At 40.5% G+C, this 24,514-nt stretch overlaps 2 protein-coding genes across 3 annotated transcripts in view; both read right to left on the bottom strand.

Annotated features, from left to right (window-relative positions):
* Positions 1-38: 38 nt before the first annotated feature.
* Positions 39-12,818, bottom strand: LOC146984197 (interleukin-17 receptor D). Its single transcript, XM_085781133.1, has 12 exons — positions 12,520-12,818; positions 8,109-8,193; positions 6,603-6,755; positions 5,758-5,876; positions 3,382-3,505; positions 3,057-3,095; positions 2,809-2,954; positions 2,567-2,641; positions 2,368-2,434; positions 1,320-1,466; positions 1,002-1,174; positions 39-913 (listed from the first exon to the last, which is right to left on the bottom strand). The coding sequence occupies exons 1-12, from the start codon at positions 12,640-12,642 to the stop codon at positions 362-364; spliced, it is 1,803 nt and encodes a 600-aa protein (XP_085637259.1). The 5' UTR covers positions 12,643-12,818; the 3' UTR covers positions 39-361.
* A 226-nt stretch (positions 12,819-13,044) lies between these two features.
* Positions 13,045-24,514, bottom strand: part of fam50a (family with sequence similarity 50 member A) — a 28,831-nt gene continuing 17,361 nt past the window's right edge. For both annotated transcript variants that reach the window (XM_085781131.1, XM_085781132.1), the window contains exons 9-13: positions 21,406-21,460; positions 19,577-19,625; positions 19,415-19,485; positions 17,569-17,679; positions 13,045-13,344 (exon numbers count right to left, since the gene is read on the bottom strand). In XM_085781131.1, coding sequence (XP_085637257.1) covers positions 13,336-13,344; positions 17,569-17,679; positions 19,415-19,485; positions 19,577-19,625; positions 21,406-21,460 — 295 coding nt within the window. In that variant the 3' untranslated portion in view covers positions 13,045-13,335. The remainder of the gene's footprint in view (positions 13,345-17,568; positions 17,680-19,414; positions 19,486-19,576; positions 19,626-21,405; positions 21,461-24,514) is intronic.

Genomic DNA, 24,514 nt, shown 5'->3' with positions numbered 1-24,514 from the left:
TAGCATTAGCCTACTGATATTACGTAGATAAATGGATGTTTTGCTTTGTTTTGTTTTGTACAAATCCTTCCTGTATACACATGTATGTAGCATGTTAATGTATTTTAGTGGTCAAAGTGCACAGTTTCTGCCACTGCAGTACAGCTGTGACAGATGTGGTTAGTTGGGTGAGTGATTGAGGGGACACCAGCTGGGAGCGTAGTTACACTATTCACCCTCTAGTTGTGACAACCAAGCTTGTCCTGGTTCATTTTTACCAGCATCAGTCCTCTACCTCGAGGCCAACCTGTCAACTGCACTGAGCTGAGAACTACTAGCCTACTAAATGAGGGCGTAGCCGAAGATACTCAGTTTTTAGTGTTTAGTCACTCCCTTCTACAGATCGGTGCCTTTCGGCCCTCATTGCCACTCCAGCCTCATTGATAGCCCACTGCAGAGCTGCTCCGGCTGGTAACTGGGAGAAACCTTCCTCAGAAATGTGGTTTATCTTCAGGTAACCCCCCGGCCTGTGAAGAGCCACGCCATGGAGGTGGGAGAAGAGCAGCGGTAAGTCACGTGTCAGAGTGTAGTGAGACACGAGCCTCAGCTCAGTGGGGATGTCTGTCTCCTCAGAGTACTCAAAAATGGCCGCCATGTATTTGGAGAGGTCCTGGCCCGTGGCTTTGGCTCGGCCCACCTCCTCCCCGATAAGTTGGATTGCCGCATCGGAGCTGAAGGCGTTGGACGCCTGGTTCAGCCCCCTCTTTGCCTCCGCATCTTCGTCATCGCTCTCTGGCTGTGGAGACTCGGGTTTGTGGCCGAGGCCTCTAGAACAGATCGCCAGGACGAAGTCGCTCTCCCGGATCTGCCGGCAGTACCAGGCCATGCTGCCCTCCTCGGCTACGCTCAGAGAGTCCCACAGGTCCAGGCACACCTGGGAAGAAAAAAAAAGAGAGAACCCTTTAAATTACACAATCGCCACCACACTGGCAAGACGGTCCTCATCGTTATGTCCACTATACCTGAGTGGCCATGTGCTGCTGTATGAAGGCCCCCAACTGCATGACTGCTTTGATATGAGCAGGACCATCGTGGCTGCTGTAGCAAAACAGGAGACGAGGAGGGGTCAGCCTGGTTTTGGGTAATGAGACCACTTCCTCCTGGGTCCCGCTCTCTTGGTGCTGCTTGATAATATCTGAATGCATGTCAAAAAAGAACACACACACTATTGATAAATACCGACATCATTTCTGTCACTCGGTTTAGAGTGATTAATTACATCTTGAATTATTACACTGGCCTTCAAGACGCACAGACAATTATTTGAGCTGCATTCGCACCTGGTTTTATCTCAAATTTCTTCAACTTCAACTTGGGTCTTCTCCTGGTGAGAACAGACAGCAGCACCACAAATATGGCCACCACAGCCAGGCACAGTGGAAGTATCAGAGCCATGGAGAGAGTGGCAGAGTGGGACAGGGCATTGTCTGAGGAGGAGGAGGAGGAGGAAGAGGAAGAGGAGGAGGACAAATCAGTGACACACCCTGAAGAAATAGGCTGATTTTTTTTCTTTCTTTTTTTTTTTTTGGAAAAGTGCTTATTTACATCAGTGCTGAGAGTTAGATGATTATGGCAGTTAGCTTCCCCCACAAGGCAGCTTGCTAAAATAACTGATATCAGTCATAGTTTGCCAAAAACATTTAATTTCTTTTTCATTTGGATTTTAAAAAATGACATAATAACTGAACCTAACAGGAGTTGCTGGAGATTATTTGAATTGGCATTTACCAATGGATAGATTTATTGGATTGAGTATACATTGAATACTTTGTCTAACACATTATGGATGCTCTATATTTTTACATCTCCATAACAAAAGGTAAGAAAATGGCACTTTGTGTTTGTTGGGAGCCAAAATGGAGGGTGTAAAATCTGGTGAAATACAACGTGCTTTTCTTTCTGTCAAGAGATATTGATGGACTGGAAAGTACGGAAACCCAAATGCTTTTGTTTGAACAACTGGCTAAAGGACTTTTAACAATGATGGAACGTGCAGCCTCAGTAGCTACTACAGGATCTGGTCTATTGGAGTCGGACACTGATTGAAGAATGATAGTGATGATACAGCCAGTATATGAATATGAATTTTAGTTTGTAGGCAGAAAGTCAACCCCCTTGGCAGAATGTTGGCACAGTGATACATTGAATATGTAGTAGTCTGTATTTCCTGGCGAATAAATTTGTGTTGTGTGTGTGTGTGTGTGCAATGTCTTAGTTATATGTTGTAAAATTGAACTGTAAAATAAAATAAAATGAAATAAAATAAAATTGTACTTCATGCACTGCAATTCAATTTATTAGCAGCAGAAACAAAACAACCTTCCTTACCTTTATTAATGTGCATGACCTGAATATTGAATACTTTTCTCACTGCATCCATTTCATTGGCTGCAATCTGCAATACAGGAAATTTAGAGTTCATTCATCACCTTGTGTATATATATATATATATATATATATATATATATATATATATATATATATATATTCTCCTAGAATCAGATTCTAGTTTATTTCATCATTTTACCTCACAAGTGTAGTTGGTTCCTTCTTGAAGGTCATGCAGCTGATAGCTGTGGTGGGTTTTGTTTTTGGAGACATTCTACGGAAATTGGATGAATTGTTAACATGATAATTGAGTTTACTTCATTACCTAATGTGTTAGGTAACATAAGTTATATAATAACAGATGAAACAGATTAATACAAAAAAAGAAAGACAATCCCCCCACAAAAGACATATAAAACAGCAGGAGTTGAACCCACTTACAGGTGTTATGTTTGTGTATTTCTTCATGCCGTTTGCATAACAAAATGAGAAGTAGCTTGTGATGCCCAGGTTTGGGGGAGCCAGGTTAAAGGTCACATTGATAGCACTCCCATCCTGATGGACCTCAACTTGTTCGGGATACCAGTCTGCAACCGTACCATAAAATATTAACAGATGTTATGCTGATCATGAGGGAAAAAGGTTTTAGGAAAGAAGCATGAGAGAATGAGAAAACATGTTTCTCTTACCCTTTTTGCACTTTTTGTGGCCGTTCTTCTCTGCACATGCTGCAAAACCACATTGTGCATATTAGAATTAGATCACCAGTCATGTGAGAATACTAATCTCTCTGAAACACAGCGTGTATTCAGAAAGGCGCAGTGTTTCGACATACTCCCAGGTGTCAGTTATGAGACATAGTAGTACAGAAGGAGGGATTAAGATTTTAAAGGTTACCCTGGAGCAACCACAAACTCTGAGACCTCCTCCAAAACCTGTGTGTCTGTGTGTATGTGTAAAAGCATGTGTCTCTTAAGAAATAATATTTAGCCAACAGCAAATAAGAGGTCTTACAACGGGTGGAGAATATCTCGCTTTGGTAGAACTCATTCCACTTCTCAGGCACTGGCAGAGCCATGACAGTAACAGCATACTGGGACCCAAGGGGGAGGCCGGGGAAAGGGTCCGACTTGTACACCTGCAGAGCACAGCAACTATCATCACCTCGGTTTTGTTAAAACATGCCGCACATTTTTATCTACATGCAATGCAATACCATTCAGACACAAGTGCTCTGCAGAGGCATAGAAATTGCATTTAAAGGGATAGTTCACCCAAAATTCAAATTTCACTCATTATCTACTCACCCTCCTGTCGACTACGGGCTGGGAGAAAGACACACCAAAAAATATCCAAATACCTTCATACTGCTCGTCTGTAATGTCCCCCTTGTATTGAAGCCCCAACATGAGAAATTGTTCCGAAAAAAATTAAATAAGTCTATATTTTAAGCTTGTTTGTAGCGGAAGCTCCCAGTGTCTCAGTTCACTGCTCTTCCTGTGTCAGTGCAAATCACCTGCGGAACAATTTCTCATGTCGGGGCTTCAATACAAGAGGGACATTACAGACAAGTAGTATGGAGATATTTGGATGTTTTTTGGTGTGTCTTTTTGGACGAAGAAAAGTGAGCCCCATTCACAACCATTATATAGACAAATACTGCTGCGCGGACCCCCTCGTAACTCCGAGAATGCACGGAGGACTCTGAAAATTCTCCCAGCCCTTAGTCAACATGAGGGTGAGTAGATAATGAGTGAAATTTTAATTTTGGGTGAACTATCCCTTTAAATAATAATAATAATAATAAAAAAAAGAATAATTAAAAAAAAAAAATGTAAAGAGAGTTTTTGACAGGCTCTTGCTTAATGATCAAGAAAATTTCTTTCTCATATGAAATCTTCAAATCTGTGGTCTGTTCTGTTTTTTAAATTTCTTTTCTATTCTGTAATCTAAGTGAAACTCAGTGACGCCTTTGCAGTTTTGTCCCTCCCAATTAGTTCTGCCTCATGTACGACACTGTGGTGGGTTTAAAGTTGTTGTATGGTGGTTTTGAAATCCATAATCAGAAGCACAACAACTAAATAGAAAACAGACACTGTGCTGTTTTTACATTTCCTGTTGTTATGCAACTTACAGTAATCAAACAAACAAAGTGAGTCAGACTGGGAATTCCTGGAAATAAAAACACAGCGTCTTGAAATATTGCCTCCAAATGTTGTGTAACATAACTGTTCTTATTTCTTTGTGTTTGTTGAGATAATTGCAGTTTGGATATGCAGCAGGGACTGGTCTGTTTACCTATACCTATACCTATATATGTGTTTTATACTGATTGTGTGATTGAATGTCTTTTTTTAATGTGAAGCACTCTGTGTACGCATACTATGATGGGTGCTATATAAATAAAGTTTTACTTACTTACTATACATCACTGTGTGTATGTCCCGTGTTGGTTATTAAGTCGTCGGTTCTATCTGCATTCTGACCAAATTTGAGATTTAGAACCTTAGACCAAGATAGAGTTTGAGTTATAATACCCTTTTTGTTTTCCAGATTAAATGACCAAAAATGCATAAAACCTGGAAAAAACACATCCTATTATGTCAATAAGTAGTACCAGAACTGGAATATGTGACTAACTCTAACTAATTTTGACAAAAATGTCAGATAGAACCTTATAATTCCAAGGGGACGAAGTGTATAATGAGAAAGTCTGACATGTAAAAGAGGAAATAAAGTCCAGCAGGACCAGCTTAGCACATGTGTTTCTGGTACTGACTGTCGGTGCTTGGGCTGACCCTTTAACACTGTTTAATAAATCATCTCATTGTCAAAGCTGACTAACTTTAATTGATTACAACTGTGCCATTATTTTAATAACCCACACTCATTCATCAATAAAATCCCTTGAGAATTTAATTTGCGTGGTGTTTATGGTTTCATACAGCGGCAAATTGAACAGTATAATATCTTTTTGTGTGCATGTGCTTTGAATAGCCTGTGTGTTGCTCTTTACCTCTATCACTACCCCTACTTAGCATAGAGCGTGCATGAGGGGATTCTGACCTCTGTCCATTGCGAGCAAAGAAGTGTTGCACCATTTCGTCACGTTACATACATTTCCTCAGAACGTGCTTGTAATGACAGGCAGCACTAACAACAAACATGATTTTTTAAGGCTTTTGGATTAACTTCAGTGTAAATTTCACAGCTGTTTCCAGTAAGGAGGGAATGCATTTCCAGGGGAGGATGATGGCACTCTGATCTCACCCTAAATATAGGCTCATTTTACAATCAACATAAATTATGGGTGTGATTCAATAACTGAAACATTCTTGTGTGTAATGGGCAGAAAAATCGACCAACCAAAGTGATTTGGCTCCTTCCTACCTTTTGAGCCTGTGAAGCTGGGAGGGAGAGGTTCCGGTGGAAGAGGAAAAGCTGACAGGCAATCGCGGACCCTCCCAAAGCCTGGAGAGACACCTGAAAGCCTCGCAAGAAGGCAATCCCTGCAGCAAATAACATAGACAGAGTGAAATCAGTGACACAGTCTCAGTGGAAAACAATAGTTTAAGTTGTATACAAACGTCCCCCCCCCCCCCCCCCCATATTTTTGATCTTTGTTTCTTATTCTTATCTATTTCTTAGTCTTATCTATTTCCATTATTTTATCTTATGCCTGTTCACTGTTTTCTGTATGAGGTTTTCTTCACTTTCTAATTGCTTTATTTTCTCAGTGATATTGTATTTGTATTTTGTGAAGCACCTTGTAACCTTGGTTTTGAAAGGTGCTATAGAAATAAAGTTTATTATTATTATTATTATTATTATTATTATTATTATTATTATTATTATTATTATTATTATACCCCCATATCAAAAGCATGCCTGTCACTGCACTGTCACCTGACACAGCCTGTCACAGCCTCAGAAATATAGGGGTCAATCAGCTGAGCTGTCAAACACTGAAGCCTTCTCATAATGCTCATAAGGCAATGTACGTCTTAACAATAATTAATTGAAATAAATCTTCTTCATGTCAAACATTTGTGTGAGAAATTATATTGTAGGAGGCAACTCATGACACCTGACATGATGGATGAGTTTGAAAACTGGCTGGGTTTTTAATAACCCACCTAGTCACGCCATGTATAATGTGTCCTTAGAGCAACTGCACACACAGACTGCTTTTAAAATACATGAGTGTTTTTCGTAACCAGCGTTCATCAACAAACCATAGTAACTGGGCTTCCAGGAGACAACAATGGTGTCGGAGATCGGGTTCGGGTCATGTACAAATTCAATCTTGACGTCATTTGGCGCCTGGGTGTAGTGCTGACAGATTTCAGGGTCTCCTAGCAATTCAAAACACGGCCATGGTACACAACCTGAGGGGGGAAATAACAGATGATGTAAAAGTGTTATATATCAGTAATAATTCATTATAGAGTACAGGTTGAGTCAACATAAAGAGAAACAAACTGCTATTTACTCAAGACTATGCTGATGGTAGTGCAATTGCTGTTTATACTGTAGTGCTCACTGTCTTTGTTTTAATTCAGTTCATTTGTAACACTAAAACATAACATTCATTATCTAATCTATTTACATTACTTGAAGTCACTTTACAGGTTAGATACTAGATCTAAAAAAAACAAGCTAACACTTGGCAGCAGCAGAGCACATTAGCGTGGTACCATTTCATAATTAGCTATCAATCATCTCTCTTTGATTCAATACAAACTTATTTGTAATGCTAAATCATAACTTACTTCACAGCTCGCCTCTCACAATGAACAGACATGGGGAAGTTCAGTGTGTGTTTTTTTTTTTTTTTTTTTACTCATTGGCACTACACCATCTTTGTTTAATTCAGTTTAATTTCACATGTAACACTAAATTATAGGGCTACCACAAATTGTCTAGAGCCACTTTACCAGTTAAGGTCAAGGTCTCGGCATGAGCATGAGTTGAGCTCCACTTAGCATAAAGCACCCGATCCTTTATTTAACTTGACTATAACGTCAAATCCTAACATTTCTTCTGCCACATTATCTAAAGCTACTTTAGGTAAAGACCTCACAATATTATTAACAGAAACTTACGGTAGCAGGTCCTATGGGCAAGCAGCAGCAGTGGGGAGTAGGCTACACCAAGTCAGAATGCTAACATTTACTTACACTTACACAAAGTTGGGTTTGCCTTAGGCTGATAGAAAATGTTGGTGTAAATAAAGAGACAGCACTGTTTCTGATACATTTTACTGGGTTAGAGTAATTAAAACTGACTCTAGCATGACTAAAAGTGGAATTAGGTGAAATTACCCCAGTTGTACAATATAAAAAAAATAAAAACAGCCTCACATTACACTAGCAACAGTCAAGTTTGCAGTTAATTAGCATGGGATTTCCTTGAGTTTCCCTTTTGTCATTGTTCATTGTGATAACAGAGACTCACATTTGTCATTTGTGTTTCTGGCCGCAGTGATGAAAACTTGAAGTCTTTGTTCTTTAGTCTAGCGCCTGATGTTGAAATGCTAAAATGAAGTGTAAACAATACTAGTTCCAGAACGTCCAGCTTGGAGGGCTTGCAGCATGGAGGACCTTTTGTACTTTTCAAAAGCTGCCAAGATACACTCAGCATTTCCAAGTTTAAAAACAGTTTCTTGGTGCAAATAATTTGTATGCAAATATATTCAGGCATGACCGAAAGTCCAAGTACAGCCTGTCTGAATTACTTACTTCCAAATGGTGCAATGGCGTTAAAACCCAGAGCCTGCTTGACGTCACCTCTGGTTATTCTACAGTATTCACATCCAGGCCCTCCCTGCAGAGGAGACAGTGATGATTAATTAATAAAAACAAAAATTGTGTTTTGGAATAAAGTTGAATCCTACGGCAAATTGTCTTTTTTAGGAAGGGCAACCTACAAAAACCCACATCATTAAAAAAAACAAAATAAATAGAAACAGACAGAATGCGCACAGGAACAAAACCAGATGCTTTGTTGATCAGAACCTTGACATGGCATTAGCTGTAAAATATCCCATGACTTTCACATTCACTGTTCAGCTGCCAAGAGAAGCGAGGACTGGGTCAGACTCAATAAAGAAAAACAACTCTTATACTTACCCAAGTGGGAAATTAGGAATTTAAGAGCAACAACAAATAAATGCCAGATAATGAAGCTAAAAATAGGCTGTTAATAACATCATTAGAAGAAGTGTTTATAAATGTTTTAAGAGGGGTGTGCCTGTGCCCACCCAGGCAAAGTGGTTCTCTTACGGCTAGCTGCTTCACAACAAGAGAATTCCCATCATCCCTTCATCCAGCTGGACATCTTCCCATCTCTGTCGGGTATCAAACTTAACATGCACTTCTATTCATCAGCCCTCAACTGGACCTAATAAAAAAAGAGCAGTGAGCCTCAATGACACTTACTTTTTTGTTTTGGAATGTATTTGAAACTTACCCTCTTTGACTATATCACACACACTTTACCTTAAAAAGACAGCTGTGGCCACTTCAATGAAATTGCAGGAATTTGGCACAAATTCCATTCATTAGGATTCAAAGATGAATGATTTAGAAATAAAAGCTCAAATGTCAAGGTCACTGTGACTACACCATGGACTACACTTAATAGAGTTTTCACTATGTGAATCTGGATAGACGCAAACACACAACTGTAAGAATAGTTTGTTTTGCGTTCTCCTTTCTTCTGCTCTCTCTCTCTCTCTCTCTGTATGTGTGAGCTGTAAAGGACTTTGCTTGACAGTGACTACTGTGTTGCAAGATGTGAATTCAATACACACTGAAAAACATATTTCAGGTCAGAATTAGAGCTGTCATGGTGCAGAGGCATAGAAAAACAGTATGTGACATTTGAAGAGGAATGTAATATATAACGAGCCAAAGATCAAATGAGAGTCTTTGGCTGCTTCCATACATCTGCACTCACTTACTACATCAGTGGCTCAAGCCTCCTATAAGCTGTGACAAATTGAATTCATGGGGATCACAATCTGAACAAATGATCTCCATGTACTGCTGCTTGATATGGAAAATGTGGTTGCTCTTGGCAGCTGTCAGATAAAGCTCTGTAGTGGAGATATTAAGTAAGAAGTGAAATTATTCGTGTAAAATACAAGCACTTTAAAACTGCACAAGACTAAGTGTTCTCATATGAATTCCACTGACCAGGTTTTCTTTGTTAGAAGTTTCCAAATGACACGGGTTTGACTCATGCCAGTGAATCAGAACAGGATTTCTAAGAGGTGATTAATCTCTTCAATATGTATTTGTTCAAAGTGCCTCGGGCCACAGGTAACAGTGATTGTTTCAACACAGGAACCAGCAGTGGAGACTGAAGTTATTTTGCAAATCTACATGAAAAATAAGGTGAACACACAAACATCAATACAAATCCCCTGACAGGAAAAAAAAAAAAAAAAAGGAGGTGTATCTAGGGGCCCCTGGCGGGTTTCACATGTCTGTCCGTTGTTTGCAGCTCCCCTCTGAACCTCTCACATGGTTCCATTTAAATCAACGGCTCAAGGCCCAGGGTGGTCGCTTATCCAGCATTTCACCAGAACCAAACAGCGATGACAACAAAAATAATGATCATGATCTCAAGTTACCTCTCCCTTCCTTTTTGTTCTTTCTTTTCCATTAACCCCATCTCATGGTCCCATCACTTTGAGCCTTTGATGGGAAACACCAAAACAAACTGGGTAAGTGTGAATAGTTCAGACTAACTCAGCCGTATTAAGTGGCGTTCACTTGATGACTCCCATTTGTTCTGGAGTATATTTTGGATCGTGGTATTAGTGCCTGTTTTGAAGTAAAGGGTCTGACTGCATCTTCCACCTCTGACAAACACTGACAACTTGCCCTGCAGGTTTAGAGACCTTAACTAGACTAACAGGTGGAGAAAATGAGAGAGGAAAGAAATACTGCGTTTGCCTGAGGCATAAGAGAGAGAGAGAGAATGTGTTTGTGTGCAAGTGTGTGTGTGCATGCGCATGTTTGCCGGTTCACACAATGGTAGTTAAACTGTCAAGTGATCTAAGAGCCGTCAGAAGTCTCCGCAGCCTAAATACTGACTTGCACGCAAACTTAGAAGATAGCGTAATCAACGTGCTTAAAACATGCATGCCGCAATTGAAAATTAAACAAACAAGGTGTTTTTAATGAGATAAGTCAGTGTGTTTACTCTTAGGAGATGAAAGAGCTTTGTTTTTCCTAGGGATGAAAATGAACATTGATTCTGTTGTGTTGGATTCAATCTATTCAGAGTAGGAGAAGCTGGTATGCAGCCAAAGTGACAGACGTAACCTCGGAGCTCAGGTCAAGGCCGCAGTTTCGCATTCCTCTTTCTCCATGTACTGTTGTTTCTGGAAGTGAGGAACTCTCTGCTGGAGGATGAACACAGCACACAGAGGCCCAAACCACTCACGGTCTTATAATCTAGTGCCTGGACATGACTTATGTGAGTCTAAAAGGTGAACTAGAACTACATATCATCCCACAGAGTCTGAGGAGACGGACCAGACCAGATTTACTTGTTTTCTACTCAGGTGGGATGGATGGTTTATGGCCTGCGTAGATACCGTGTGTGGGTGATGCAGGATTTACGAGGTCATTATAAATGAATCTTCCCTCAGTGAGGGGACATTAAAAAAAAAAAAACATCCTCCAGAGTATGAGGAATTTTCAGAGTAGTAAATATCCAAGGGCCTGCTGTTAAGTGATCCTTCAAACTTACACTTGCTGGAAATTACAGTTTATGTTGTTGCTGCAGACGGTGGGTCTGGACAACTTGCGACCCTTCCAAAGTAAAGCTATGCTCTTGCTTTTTTCACATGTAGCTGACGTGGCTTGGAAGTATATTTTAGCCCCAGCCCCCCCCCCCCCTCCCGACACACACACACACACTGAGGCTCAATCACTAGAGCCATGTGGTAGGTGATGGAGTGTGAAGGTCTGCAAGGACTCAAAAAGTCATTAAGGGGAAAAGCACAGTACTTTGTGTTTGTGTTTGTAAAAAGGGGCTATACAAATACAATTGCCTTGCCATATGTTGTGCGCAATTATGGGTCTGGGACTTTTCACTCTTCACACGTTTCCCTCACTCCCTGCATGTAAACAAAATCATGATGTTGGATCCAATGGTGGTGAAAGCAGATTTTGAATTTGTTCATCATGGGACAGATGACCACACACAGTTGCTTTGTTTCCTGTGTGATGGGATTGTTCCTTTTGTGCTTCGTCTTACTCCGTCTTGTTTCCTTCTTTCATGGAGGTTGTTTACCATCGCATTATGCTCCCAGGTGACCCTCGCTGGTAACCATGTGTTTATCTACTATCGCAAAGGATTTTGGGCAATTCCCTCGGGCCAAGTTGACGGTTTGGGACAGTGGCTTTGGGTTATAAACCAGGCCAACCATTTTGATTTTTTTCTCTCTCTTGTTTGTGGTCAGGTGTAATTTTCTATTAATTCACATTAAAAAAAAGAACCTTGAATTATTTATGAAAAAGACAGGAATACAACATATGCACTGTATATGTCACATTCAATTTCTCCACATGTTTCTAGATACATGGACACCCTCGAAAATGAGAAGGCACATCTCAAGGGGCTATCCTGTAAAATAAAGTCATAAAAAATAAAAATAAATACACTGTGTTGCTAAAACTGCTGGTAAAACAGGTGTATGTATTTATAAAGCATGTTTGGTAAAAAATAAATCAATCCTGTGTATTGTCATAAGCGTGTAAAGAATACTGTAGAAGAAAAGAGAACAGACGCAGCAGGACTTAAAATAAATCCACAGTCTCAGAACAGTTTCTAATGGATATTTAACTACATTGTCATGATGGTCTGTTTGAAGCATTGTGAATTTCACCACTGGACACGAGAGCCAAAGCCGAACAGATGCGGTACGTTTTATAGCAGAAGCAGACCTCACCAGTAGTAGACTCCGTGTCACTCGTAACATTTTATTATTTTGGCTACAAAGAAATTCTCCTGGATTAGACAGAGACAAATGTCAAGAGACGTCAAGGCTTTTCATCCGCAGAGCAGAGCTGATTTAAAAAAAACAAAAAAACAAAAAAACAAGTGCGTGCCCATGTCAAGAGTGCGGCTCACCTGTCGGATACAGTCCAACGTGCAGTCCTGGGGGGTGATGGCAGCGGCCGTGACAGCATCCTGAGCCCGGAGTGACCGAGCCAGCGCCACGAGCTGGTACACAACTAGAGCTGCCCTCCACATATTGCTTCCACCACCATGACACAGTCCCACTGTGAGCAGCAGAAGTCCAACACTCAAATACAATCTCTCTCACTCACTCGCTCGCTCGCCCCGCTCACTGACCAACCTGGACTGGAGGGTTGCGAGAAGCCAGCACTCTGTAAAAAGTGAAACCTGATGTGTCTTAAAGGGCTTTGTGAGTGACAAGAAGCAGGAAGGAGGGAGAAAGACGTTGAGGGGTGTGGTGTCTGTAGGCTATGGGTGGAGGTGCAGCCAGCGAGCTCAGTGTACATGTTTTAACAGTTACACAGACACACTGGTTTCTGTCCAGGATTCAGGAGCAGGAAGCAGGTTTGTCTCTTAAATTCCATTTACAATAACTACGGCACCAAAGAGTCAAATTAAGAGCATCCATACAACGAGTGAAGGTTTCAAACTCAAGTTGATTTTATTAAGCACAGACGAGCTATATACATATGGATGTGGGCTTGTTCTTCCAGGAAACGTTGCATCTCAAATACATATTTGGAAAAAGCTAGTATTTCAAAAACCAAGTATAATCATGAATCAATAGTATATCACATTTTGATAAAGAAATGATAAAACGTGGTGTAACTGCATGAAAATGAGGTGGAAATTGGAAACGGCAAAAAAAAAAAAAAAAAAAAAATTGCCTGATAGATTCCAGAGAGAGGAGGAGCCGACGGAGACGTTTCATCGGATCTGAAAAAGACAAAGGAACAGAGTGTGGAGTTACTCGCGCATGTCAAGTCCAAAATAAATACGCCACACAAATTCATTACGGTGAATAACTCGTTTAATAACATCCCAGCGTTCCAGATTTCCTCCAGAAACCTGAGACCGAACCGCAGGAGCTCATCTGTTATAATTCAGCCACGGAAAAAGCGTGTGTTTTCCAGGCACACGGGTTCTACTGATATGTCGAAGCGTGCCCATGCAAGAGAGAGTTGGCAGCTCCGCAGAGACACACTTCTTTTCAATATGCAAACTTACACACATACTCTCTCTCTCTCACACACACACACACACACACACACACACACACACACACACATACATATGTGTGTATTTGTGTATATTTATATATATATATATATATATATATATATATATATATACACACACAAATACACATGGCTTTTTATCCACTATCCCCATGGAGAGGAACATGAACACAGGTTCCAACAGGAGATTTATATTCACGTTAAACCAGAGTCGTTCTGTGAGGCATGTGCAGAATTCATGAGTGGTCCAGACCTGTTACGAGTCACAGACAGATTAGCTGCTTCTCTCTGCAGGGCAGAACCCTAATTTGATCAACAACTCTTAAAAAACTGCATCTGGAGTTTAAGTGTGACACTGCAATGAACTAGATAGATTATGAGACTTAAAGCTAAAGGTAAGGCAATTTTATTTGTATAGCCCACAGTTTGTCTCAAAGGGCTTTACATAGCATCGTTAGAACATCCTCTGCCCTCAGACCCTCACATCGACTGAAGAAAAAGCGTTCCCTTATTATCTAACTATTCTAAGTATTATATATATTTATCAAGAGGCATATTTTTTGTTTACATTTTCTTTCTCTTACTATGTTTTTGGCATGCACCAACGCTCCAAACACATTGTAAACCTGCTTGGCAATAAATATGATTCTTTGCTTTCTTCACATCGAGCCTCACGTTACATCCCTCTCTCTTTATTTGCGCTACAGCGCGGAGCAGGACCTCTGCTCTGAGAGCGCAGCGCTATGGATGCCTGCTGATTTCTGGCAGCAGCTCCGTGCTGTGAAATTATTGTTTTCACTCACGAACATGAACGTGGAGGAAAGTAAACCGGGGGGTTTCGGTCCCGGAGAGCAAATGACATCTCCCCCTTTGGATCAAGACTGGTGAACGTCAGTGGTCTGGCAGCAGTTTATCATCCTGTTATTTATGTGTGTTATGTGTCTTTGTGGTTTCCATCTACACCGGGTCCAACAAACTCTTTCGCTATATCAGTGTCTCTGGCTTTCAGTTGTTGTTTTTGTGTCACATTTGTTGTAAAAAATCAAGACAAAAAAAATGACAGGGTTGTTTCTCATCTTTTCCCAAATGGAGAAGGTGCATAGTGTGATTAATACAGTAATCACATTCATATCGCAATGTTAAGCCCTACAGCTAGATTTAAAGGTTGGGACCAGACTAGAAATCCTCAACACTACAGGGTCAGTGTGGGTTAGTTAGCTAGTTTCTGTCCATCTATTGAGTGACTTAATTAATTTTTTTCCGACTAATTTCTCTTGTTGGGGCTTCAATACAAGAGGGACATTACAGACGAGCACTATGGAGCTATTTGGATGTTTGTTGGTGTGTCTTTTTGGACAAAGAAAAGTGAGCCCCGTTCGCAACCATCATATGGACATACAGTGCTGCACGGCTCCCCCCTGTAACTCCGAGAAGGCACGGATGGCTCTGAAACTTCTCCCAACTAGGGATGCACATGATTAACCGTTTAACTGTTAACCGATAACAAGAACTTTGACCGATTAATACTATCGGTTATTTATTTATTTTATTAGCTCCTTATATCGTCAACTCATGGGGGCGTGTCGACACGTGCGGAGTTCACTGCCTTCAGTCATATTTCGCAGCAAAACGTTACACAGGAGGACTGACAGTATGAGCAGCAGCCCCCATGAAGGAAGGTCAGACAATAAATGTAACCTACACGGACATAGATGTGCATCACCTGTAACAACGGCGCAAAAAAAAAAAAAAAAAAGAGGACGTCGCTGCTCTCCAGCCTGTTCACCTGCAGCTCTCCTGCAGCTCCACAGAGGAGCTGTCAGGAGCTCTGCTGCTCCTTCAGTGGGGTGTTTGGCTGCACTTTGTATAAAAACAGTTCTACATTGGACGATCTAACCTCCAGAGCGCGATCAGCTGAGACAGAGCGCACTGATCAGCTGTCGCGGCGCACGTGTGTATTTAACGGCAAAAAAAAAAAAAAATTGAAACCAAAAAAAATTTTTTTTTTTGGGGCCATGCGCCGCAAGATTCTTAATCTTATCGGTTAACGGTTAATAATTGGTTAACGAGCGTCGGTTATCGGTCAGAAAAAAAAATCAAAATGTGCATCCCTACTCCCAACCCTTAGTCGACATGAGGGTGAGTAAATAATGAGTGAAATTTGAATTTTGGGTGAACTATGCCTTTAAGTTTACCTATTTTAGTTTCTACCAACTCTTGCGGAAAATATCTCAAATTAAATGCTCCATTGTGTTCACCAAAGGCGAGCTGTGGTTACATTTTTTAGCAAATTGTAGCCTACAACATTATCAATTGTTTTCAGTTTGTTTTGTTCTTGTTTTCTGTCTCTTTTTAGGTCTGTAATGTATTGTGGTTTTTTATAATGACGTAAACAGACCGTTTTATTCCCACTGCACGTGTTAAGGCCCAGCTACAAACACGAATTGGAAACCATGAATAGCGTTACTCTAAACTCTGTGTGACACATCGGTTTTACATGCTTTGTAGCGGAACTGTGTTCGATTGCAATGTCCTTTTAAAATAAATCAACAAAATAAATCAAACAGAATGTACTTCATCAGGTTAGGAAATGAATAAAAACAGCTGCCTCCTACTGAAAAATGAAAATAAAGTCAATTTACGATGGAAATTAAATTAAAATGAAAGAAATAGCAAAGAAAGCATTTTATCTGAGTTACTCACTAAGACCTAGCCTAAGTCACACACACACACAAAAAAATCCTCTTAGTTCATATTAAAAAAGCTGATTTGGAGGAAAGTGACAACTGCTCAGCTATGAGTGCGACTGTGTTTCTGACGTCAGTTCTTATAAATGAGTTCACCTACAGGGACCACAGGGAAAACACATGCACAGCATCCCACAGTAATAATAATAAATATGCAGTAAACACATATTGTTTAAAAACAGGAAGTCAGGAGCTAATTTGATCCTTTAGATGCTTGGTGAAAACAGGTCCTGGGGCCAGATTCACAAAACCTTCTTAAGAAAAAAATCTTCCTAAGTGTAATTTTTTTTCTTAACTTCAGTCTTAAGAAGAAAAAAGAGAAGAAGTCATTTTCTCCAAAAAAGTTCCCAAGTATTTTCTCAACTTTCTTATAAAGTTTCTTAAGAAAAATTTAAGAATAAATGGTATTCTTGAAATCAAGGTTCTCAAATTTGTTCTTAACTTCAAGACAACCTTGACCTGTCTTAAAATTCCTACGGTGAATAGGTAAGCCTCTAATATCGCCTTTTTCAACAAATTTTAGACAAGTTTAGACTAGTAGGCCATAGTAAGTAAATATAATTTTTAATTAATTACACAAAGAGCCTGTTAACTGTTAGTTAGCATGTCAGTTAGGGCTGATCCAAAAAAATCGAAGCTTCAAAGCTTTGTTCGTTGTCATGGATCATGAAGTCCGCGATCTTCCTTTTTGACACCGGGTCTCATCGGCAATTGTTACATTAAAATGAGTAGGCGACTTGGCATCCTGAAAACCTGCCTGATTTTGGAGATATGCAGTGTTTGCTTGCCATTACTTTCATTATTTCCGCTACGATCGCGTAGCCCTAAATCGTTGTCCTGATGGTCACCCAGTGTTGGGGGGAGCAAATAACGCAACTAAAATTGATGCAGGCAAACCAGAGTTACACCATGGCTAGAGGGCGCTAGGGATAGCGACAACGCTAAACTCAGGACAACGATTTAGGGGTCAAAAATGACCAGAATTCTCCTTTAATGCATTTCTTAAGATCTTTTAAGAACATATTGGGGAATCCGGCCCCTGCTGGTGTTTTTAGTAGTTGGATCGGATTCAAGATTAGATGAGACCTTGAATGCTCCCTTCAGAGACAGTAATATTCAGCTGAAAATGAACTTTTGTGACATTTAGGGGGAAAAAAACACAAATAAATTCTCACTGTGTATTTGTCCCATTTCTTCTCCGGGTCGTACGGCTCCCAGCGACTGGCGGGGAAGATGTGCTTGTTCTTCTCATACCAGCTCCTCAGCACAACTTTACCTGCGTGAGACTTCAAGCAAAGACAGAACAACCTGTTACTTTCCATGTGGCTTTTTAATGCAGTCCAGACTGGTCTCATCTTCGTGGACAGGCCCTAGAGCGTTCATTGTTGGTATCCCAGATGTTTCACATCTGTATCTTGAATTTAAGTGCTAAGTGATTTTGAAATAATAACTGCCTACGGAAATTGTGAGGCAGAGGGCTTGTGTTTGAAGGCTTTGGGTCAGAATCAGGATAAGTGTCTGACACGTGGAGCGCGAAGAGCGTGACACTGGCTTTTACACAGAGGAGGCACAAGTAAATAAATCAGAGGTCGTGGTTGATTTGTATTGCCAGGTTGGATGGGAAATTACATCAGCAGCTCTTATCATGTGAACATGAGGAGTAAATCAGTGTAAATGGATGATGCATGTTTAAAGCACCTTTTTTCAGTTTTCCACTCAAAAGCAATTTCATTTAGCAGGTTATAAAGCACCACTTTCCTACCATACACACACACATTCACACACCAATGATACGTCAGGGGAGATTTTAGCTTGAGTGTATCTGAGGCTTTCTCAGGATTCCTGTGGGATTCCCACAGGATGGAATCCAGTTTCAATACTGATAACATGATTAGGACAGGACAGGGAATAAGGCCTGTGGGAGCACGAAGGACAAGAATCATAACCATAACAGCTCTGTCTCCATGTATGCAGTTCTAATAATAACAAATGCAACATTCATCATTATAGACATGCAGGTTTTGTGTTGCCTCCTGTCCTGTCTGCTCTGACTAGTGCAGGATGTGTGAGAATTGAGAATGATCTCCATTATCTCATGGGACGCAGCAGGAATGTTTTAGCGGGAGTGGGATGGGACAGGAGTGAAAATCAACTCCTGTAACTCTGTTTATTCAGTATCTTGCCCGAATACTGGAGGAGCTGGAGATCAAATCACTTTCTGATTTAGCATGGAAATTACATGAAAGAACCCTTATTACATGTTCACTGTATCATGTTTCAGCCCATCACGAAACGTGAAAGAAGTCAAATTAATCAAAGGATATCAGAATTAATTCAAAAAATCCTCTTAGTTCATATTAAAAAGGCTGCTTTGGAGTAAAGTGACAACTGCTCAGCTAATGAGTGTGAATGTGTTGCTGTTGCTGACGTCAGTTCTCTTAAATGAGTTCACCTACAGGGACCACAGGGAAAACACATGTGCAGCATCCCACAGTAATAATAATAAATATGCAGTAAACACATATTGTTTAAAAACAGGAAGTCAGGAGCTAATTTGATCCTTTAGATGCTTGGTGAAAACAAGTCCTGGGGCCAGATTCACAAAACCTTCTTAAGAAAAAAAATCTTGTGTCATTTTTTTCTTAACTTAAGTCATGTGAGTGACAAATCTAAAAATTGTCACTCACATCAAAGGAAATGTTGAACAATTTTGAGCCTTAAATAAATGAATGAATGAATGAATGAATGGACGGATTGCGGCTGAGGAGGTAGAGTGCTCTGTCCTCTGATCAGAAGACCAGTGAAGCCGTAATTGCCCCTGGTGGTAGCTGCTCCATCTGTGTATATGAGTGCTAAGAGCTATGACTGTAGAACTTCTAGAAGAAGTGCAGTCCATCTCCTGCAGGCCAAACCGGGTCAAATTCCAGTAAAGTTTCATCAGGTGACAAGTTACATCGGAAATGACAGAAACATTTCACTGGGCATCTACGGTTTTTGCTGTAAGAAAAGAAGAAACTTCACCTCATCTTTCTCTACAGTGGCATCGTTCACCAGTCGAATGTCGTCGTGGACATCAAAGCTGAAAAGAGGACCTGTGGGAAACAGCAGAAACAGTGACTTTTCCCTAAAAACACATGGAGAGACGCTACACCACTGCTCAGGGTGCTGCTGGAATTCACTTACCTGACTTCCCTCTGGCTTTCGTCACAATGAAGTCGTAAAAACTGTGGTGCTGAATGACAGAAAGTGAAATAGTAGGAGAGATATTTAGAGAGAAAAAAAACACCATTTTGAACAAATGATCTCACTAAATATTTTCTTGCTTGCATCATAGTGTTTTTTTTAGCAGGTAACGCTGCTACAACTTTTATGGACTAGATTATGAAGCCTTCCAGTGCTGCCAAAAAATGAATGTCTTTATGATCGTTGGATTGTAAAAACACACCAACATGGTGCACCAAAAAGTTCACGATCTGCTGCTACATGCGAATGTTATGAAAGGTGAAATTAAACAAATCAAAACAAAGTGAAACCATAGTTCATTGAAGGTTCAGGCTGTGTCATTACGCACGCATGCACGCACACACAAACAGGCGGAAATTAGCAAAGGTTGCTACAACCTGGCTCAAGGCATCTTTTCTTGTCTCACAAGATTAATGTCCGTGAAGGTTCTCAGTCATCCAGGTCATCTTATTCTTGTGGAGTTGTAGTAAAAAAGCAACTTCTTCTTGCAACTGGACTTCTTCCAGTTGCTTTTTTACTACAACTCCACAAGCACGAGATTAATGTTTTTGTGCATTGTCCCTGTTTTAAATAAATTCCTATTCCTATTCCTACATGTGCGCACACAAACACACACACACCGCTAGCGCTAATTTCTCTTCTTTCTCTTTTTTCCTCTGACGGCGCACTGGGGTCATTAGAGGAATATGACCCGACAGATTTGATAGAAGAAAAAATTTGCAACAGTTTTTTACTTCGGCTCGACTGTCGGTGCTTATTTCCCTATTGGCCCCAATATAACGTTGTATTTTCACCCTGAAAGTAACGTTATTAACATTACACATTTACCAAAAGTTGTCAGGTCTGCTGACACCGTCACCCACAGTCACAGTTTACCTTTATAACCTCCAGCTGCTGCTGGGGGCGCCTGGAACAGGGAGGGAGGCAGGAAGGAGGGGAGCGGGGCTATAATCTAAATAGGTTCGGCAGCCTCTTTATTCTACGCTACACATGTTGTCAGACATGAGTATTGCACATGCACATTTCTCACAGAACTCACAGATGCCAGTGGTTCTTTGCGTAGTTTAGAGAGCCGAACTGTACCTGCGTATTTTGATGTCAAATTGTGTATCTGCTACGCAAAATGCGTGCAGGTTGGCGGGTCTGCCAATGGCTTACAATGACGAACGAACATCTTGCAGCAAATCACACGCATGCGCACAAACATCAACAGAGCCACTGGGAGCTACTACTACAACAAGACTAAAAACAGAGATCAAATTATTTTTTTCAGAACAACTTTTTCATGTCGCGGCTTCAGGACACTTGGGTCAGTACAGACGAGCAGTGTGGAGGTATTTGGATGTTTCATAGTGTGTGTTTTGAATGATTCAAAAGTGAGCACTATCCGCAGCCATTATATGAAAATCCGTTGCCAGCCGGACCCCCCCTCGAACTCCAAAAACGTTTTGATAACTCTGAAAGTTCTCTGAACCCTTCCTTGGCATGACGGTGAGTAGAAAATTGGTGAATTATTGATTTAGGGTGAAGTATCCCTTTAACCATCCAAAACAAATGCCTAACCTTAACCATTACTCTTAATCTTACTTAAATCTAATTATAACCTAAAGTCTTAACCCTCAAACAGCCCTTGGAAAAAGTGAGGATCGGCCAAAATGTCCTTACTTCCCAAAAACGTTCTCACTCTGTTGGTTAAAAACCCGGTCCTCACAACGTAGTAAATACAAGAACACGAACACACACACGCACACACACACACAGAGACTCACGTGTGGGATTATCAGATCCTCTTTGATGTACATCAGCTGCTCTACTCCAGCAGACCTGCACAGAGGACACAGAAGGCCGAGTAAATGTACAGTGTAAAATGTGATGGTCCACTCACTTTGATTGATTTCTATTTGGTAACCATAGCAACTCCATAGTTGAGGAAACGTCCTTCAACAAAATTTCTCCTCCTCCTTTCAAAACACGCAAATCAACGCAAATTTCCTCCTTCCTCCACGTGTTACCTTGGCAACATTAACAGTTTGGATACTGTTGCTGCTACTGTTGGCATTTCACACTACTGAAATAAAATACTGAAGATATACTGACACAAAAACTGATACCATTACAAATTGAATTGGGTTGATTATAAGATGTGTGGTGTCATTCTGAGAGTCATTGATATTATATGGATTATTATGGGATACCATGTGCTGATTACTGACGGATTATCAGATATCGATATTGATATTACTGAGTCCTTGATACCTGGCAAGCAAAATGAATTCCAGGTCTCACGCACCCTGTTGTCACCATCATTAACCTTACTACGGTAAAACTGCCGGATTGAAGTGCAATGACTGATGGGTAATCTTGGCGTCAGCTTCAAGCGAAAGGATGAAGATTGTTAATTTCTTCCCTGCTCACTTCAGAGTGGGTGGAGCTGGTCCAAATAAAAAGGCTGAGGAGTGTCTGAAGAATTAGCAAAGTTAGCAAGTCAACGCCGTAGATGGGGTGATTGTCTTCCACTTTGTTGATGTAGATTTTAAATTTGTCTCCTCTGTGAACACCTGATTCACAAGGTGAACAATTCACGAGTCATCAGCTTCAATTCATCACACTACCAGGCTCAGTCGTCTTTCCAGTTCCTCCTACACGTCTAGGTCTCTAAACCAAATTTGTGTACAGAGGTGCTGACAGGTTGAGATGGAAAAGGGCCAAACGAATAATGTTGACGCATGGTTGGAAGCAGAACACAGGTTTGAGACTTATTTTTGGCTTGGAAAACTTCTAATTAATTGTGGTCTTACATCACAGTCATACTGACAGATGACGACCATCATCTGGCCCCAACAAACAAACAACTAGAACTATGGATTGATTATGTTAGTTTTATCACACAGGCTAGTTCCAGGTTCAGTTGTATAAATAAACTGGCTTTTATGGAACTTCAGTAGATACTCGTTTATCAAAACAAGGCTTTTTCTTTAGTCTCTCCTTTGAAAATTGTAAATGATTTATTTAATCCATTGGTATTCTGCACAGTCTTATTTCACACTGTTGTAGCCTGTTGTGTAGCAAATTGTTGTGAAGCACTTTGTCATCCCAAAAAAGTTATTATTATTATTATTATTATTATTATTATTATTATTATTATTATTATTAAAATATTGACTATTCTAGTGAAATCTTGTCACAATTGCCTTGGGAAGCCTTGAGTAGTGGCTTAAATGTTTTTCGGAAGTCATGCTGAGCAAACATTGCCGAATCAGTTTAGCCTCAAGTCAGGACAATGTGAGTTTTCCCATCGAGATAACATGTTCACAAGGCAAAAACTCCTTTTCTACAAGGACACTGTGATCATGAGTCATGACCTTTGACATTTGACCACCAAACCCTATCCAGTTCATACTCGAGTCCCAGTAAATATATGAGCCACATCTGAAGAAGTTCTGTGAGGGCGCTATTGAGATTCCTTCTCTTTCAGAAGCATAAAAATGCAGCAACACCAGGCAAAGAAGCTGAACTTGACTCAAACTAATGCTGCACTTTGATAGTAAATCACCTAACAGTGGGTAAATGCTAATCCTGTTGTGTTATTTTGCAAAATATATTTCTACAGTTCTACCCTGCTGTCAAAAATAAATCAAAACAAATCCAGCCAGAGAAATACTCAGCAGTTGTAAATTCATCTCCTGTCCCAGTGCTGAGCCACCGTATGGTCATCCAGCATTAACAAACATAAAACAAGCACATCATTTATAATTAATGTTCACATAAAACTGGATCCTGCTCTGTTTTTCTTATTTGGCAAAACAAAAGATTGGAAAGATTGAAAGATTTAGTAGCCTTGTAAATCTCCCTTTGGGTTTTTATGTAGCATTTTTTCATGTCACTGCCAGACACATTCTCAGGAAAATCTCAAATGTTTATCTCGTCCCGATGAAAACAACTTTTTACTGTGAGCACCTGGCTGGGAGCTGCCTCAAGCTGGACACCACAAAGACATTTCATTCTTTTCTTTTTTTAAAAATCTGTTCAGCTTCCTGGCCTCAAGACATGCAAACCCTTTTCGGGCAGCAGGGATGTAATCACTTCCAAACAAACTTAGTCAGTAATTAGCCCTACTCCAATTGTTCTGGATTTGCCTCAACAATTCAACAATTTTTTTTATGTAATTGCCAGTTACATAATTTGAAAAGCTTCTTTCCACTATAAAAAACCTCATGAGCACAAATGTGGAAAGCTTACAAACAGCCCGTTGGAAATGTGGGATGAACCAATCCATCCAATATGACTCATCACAAGCACTGTGGAAACAGATCAAAGAAAATGCAAAGAAGATCCCGAAAAACCAACCGCAAACAAATTGGTTTTCTAGTTTACCCTGTGTATTGGATGAGGTTCAGGTCTGGGCTCTATGAACAGTTATGGCGCTTTTCCACTAGTGCGGCACGGCACGGCCCGGCCTGCTTTTTTTGCTTTTCCACTAGCCCCTAGTACCGCCTCTGCCCTGAGTGCGAGCGCTATGTCCGACATGAACTTTCAAAAACAGAGCGGCAACACTGATCTGTACCGAGACTGTTGTTATTCCTTCACCCGAGTTAAATGATGCTGTGTGTAAAACCACGCTGTGGTCTGTAATCGAGGTGCAGACGAGTGAGTTTGGAGCTGACGAGTGGAGAGAAAAAAGAAAGGCGGACAATGCGGCCTCGCTGAGGAGGAACTAGAGAACTCAGCTGTAGTGGAAAAGCACCTTTACTGAGCCATGCCCTGACTGTGTAGTGGAAAAGCGCCATTAGTCTATTTCATAATAGAAGAAACCACAGATGGAAGACGCTCAATCATCATTACAGGCCATGCTGCATATTTAGCCAACACTCTCTGACT

The sequence above is a fragment of the Trachurus japonicus genome, chromosome 7 (genome assembly GCF_045865225.1).
Source record: "Trachurus japonicus isolate A0001 chromosome 7, Traja_1.0".
Classification (NCBI taxonomy): domain Eukaryota; kingdom Metazoa; phylum Chordata; class Actinopteri; order Carangiformes; family Carangidae; genus Trachurus; species Trachurus japonicus.
The sequence above is the reverse complement of the archived record's forward strand: the minus strand, read 5'-3'. Positions and strand labels throughout refer to the sequence as shown.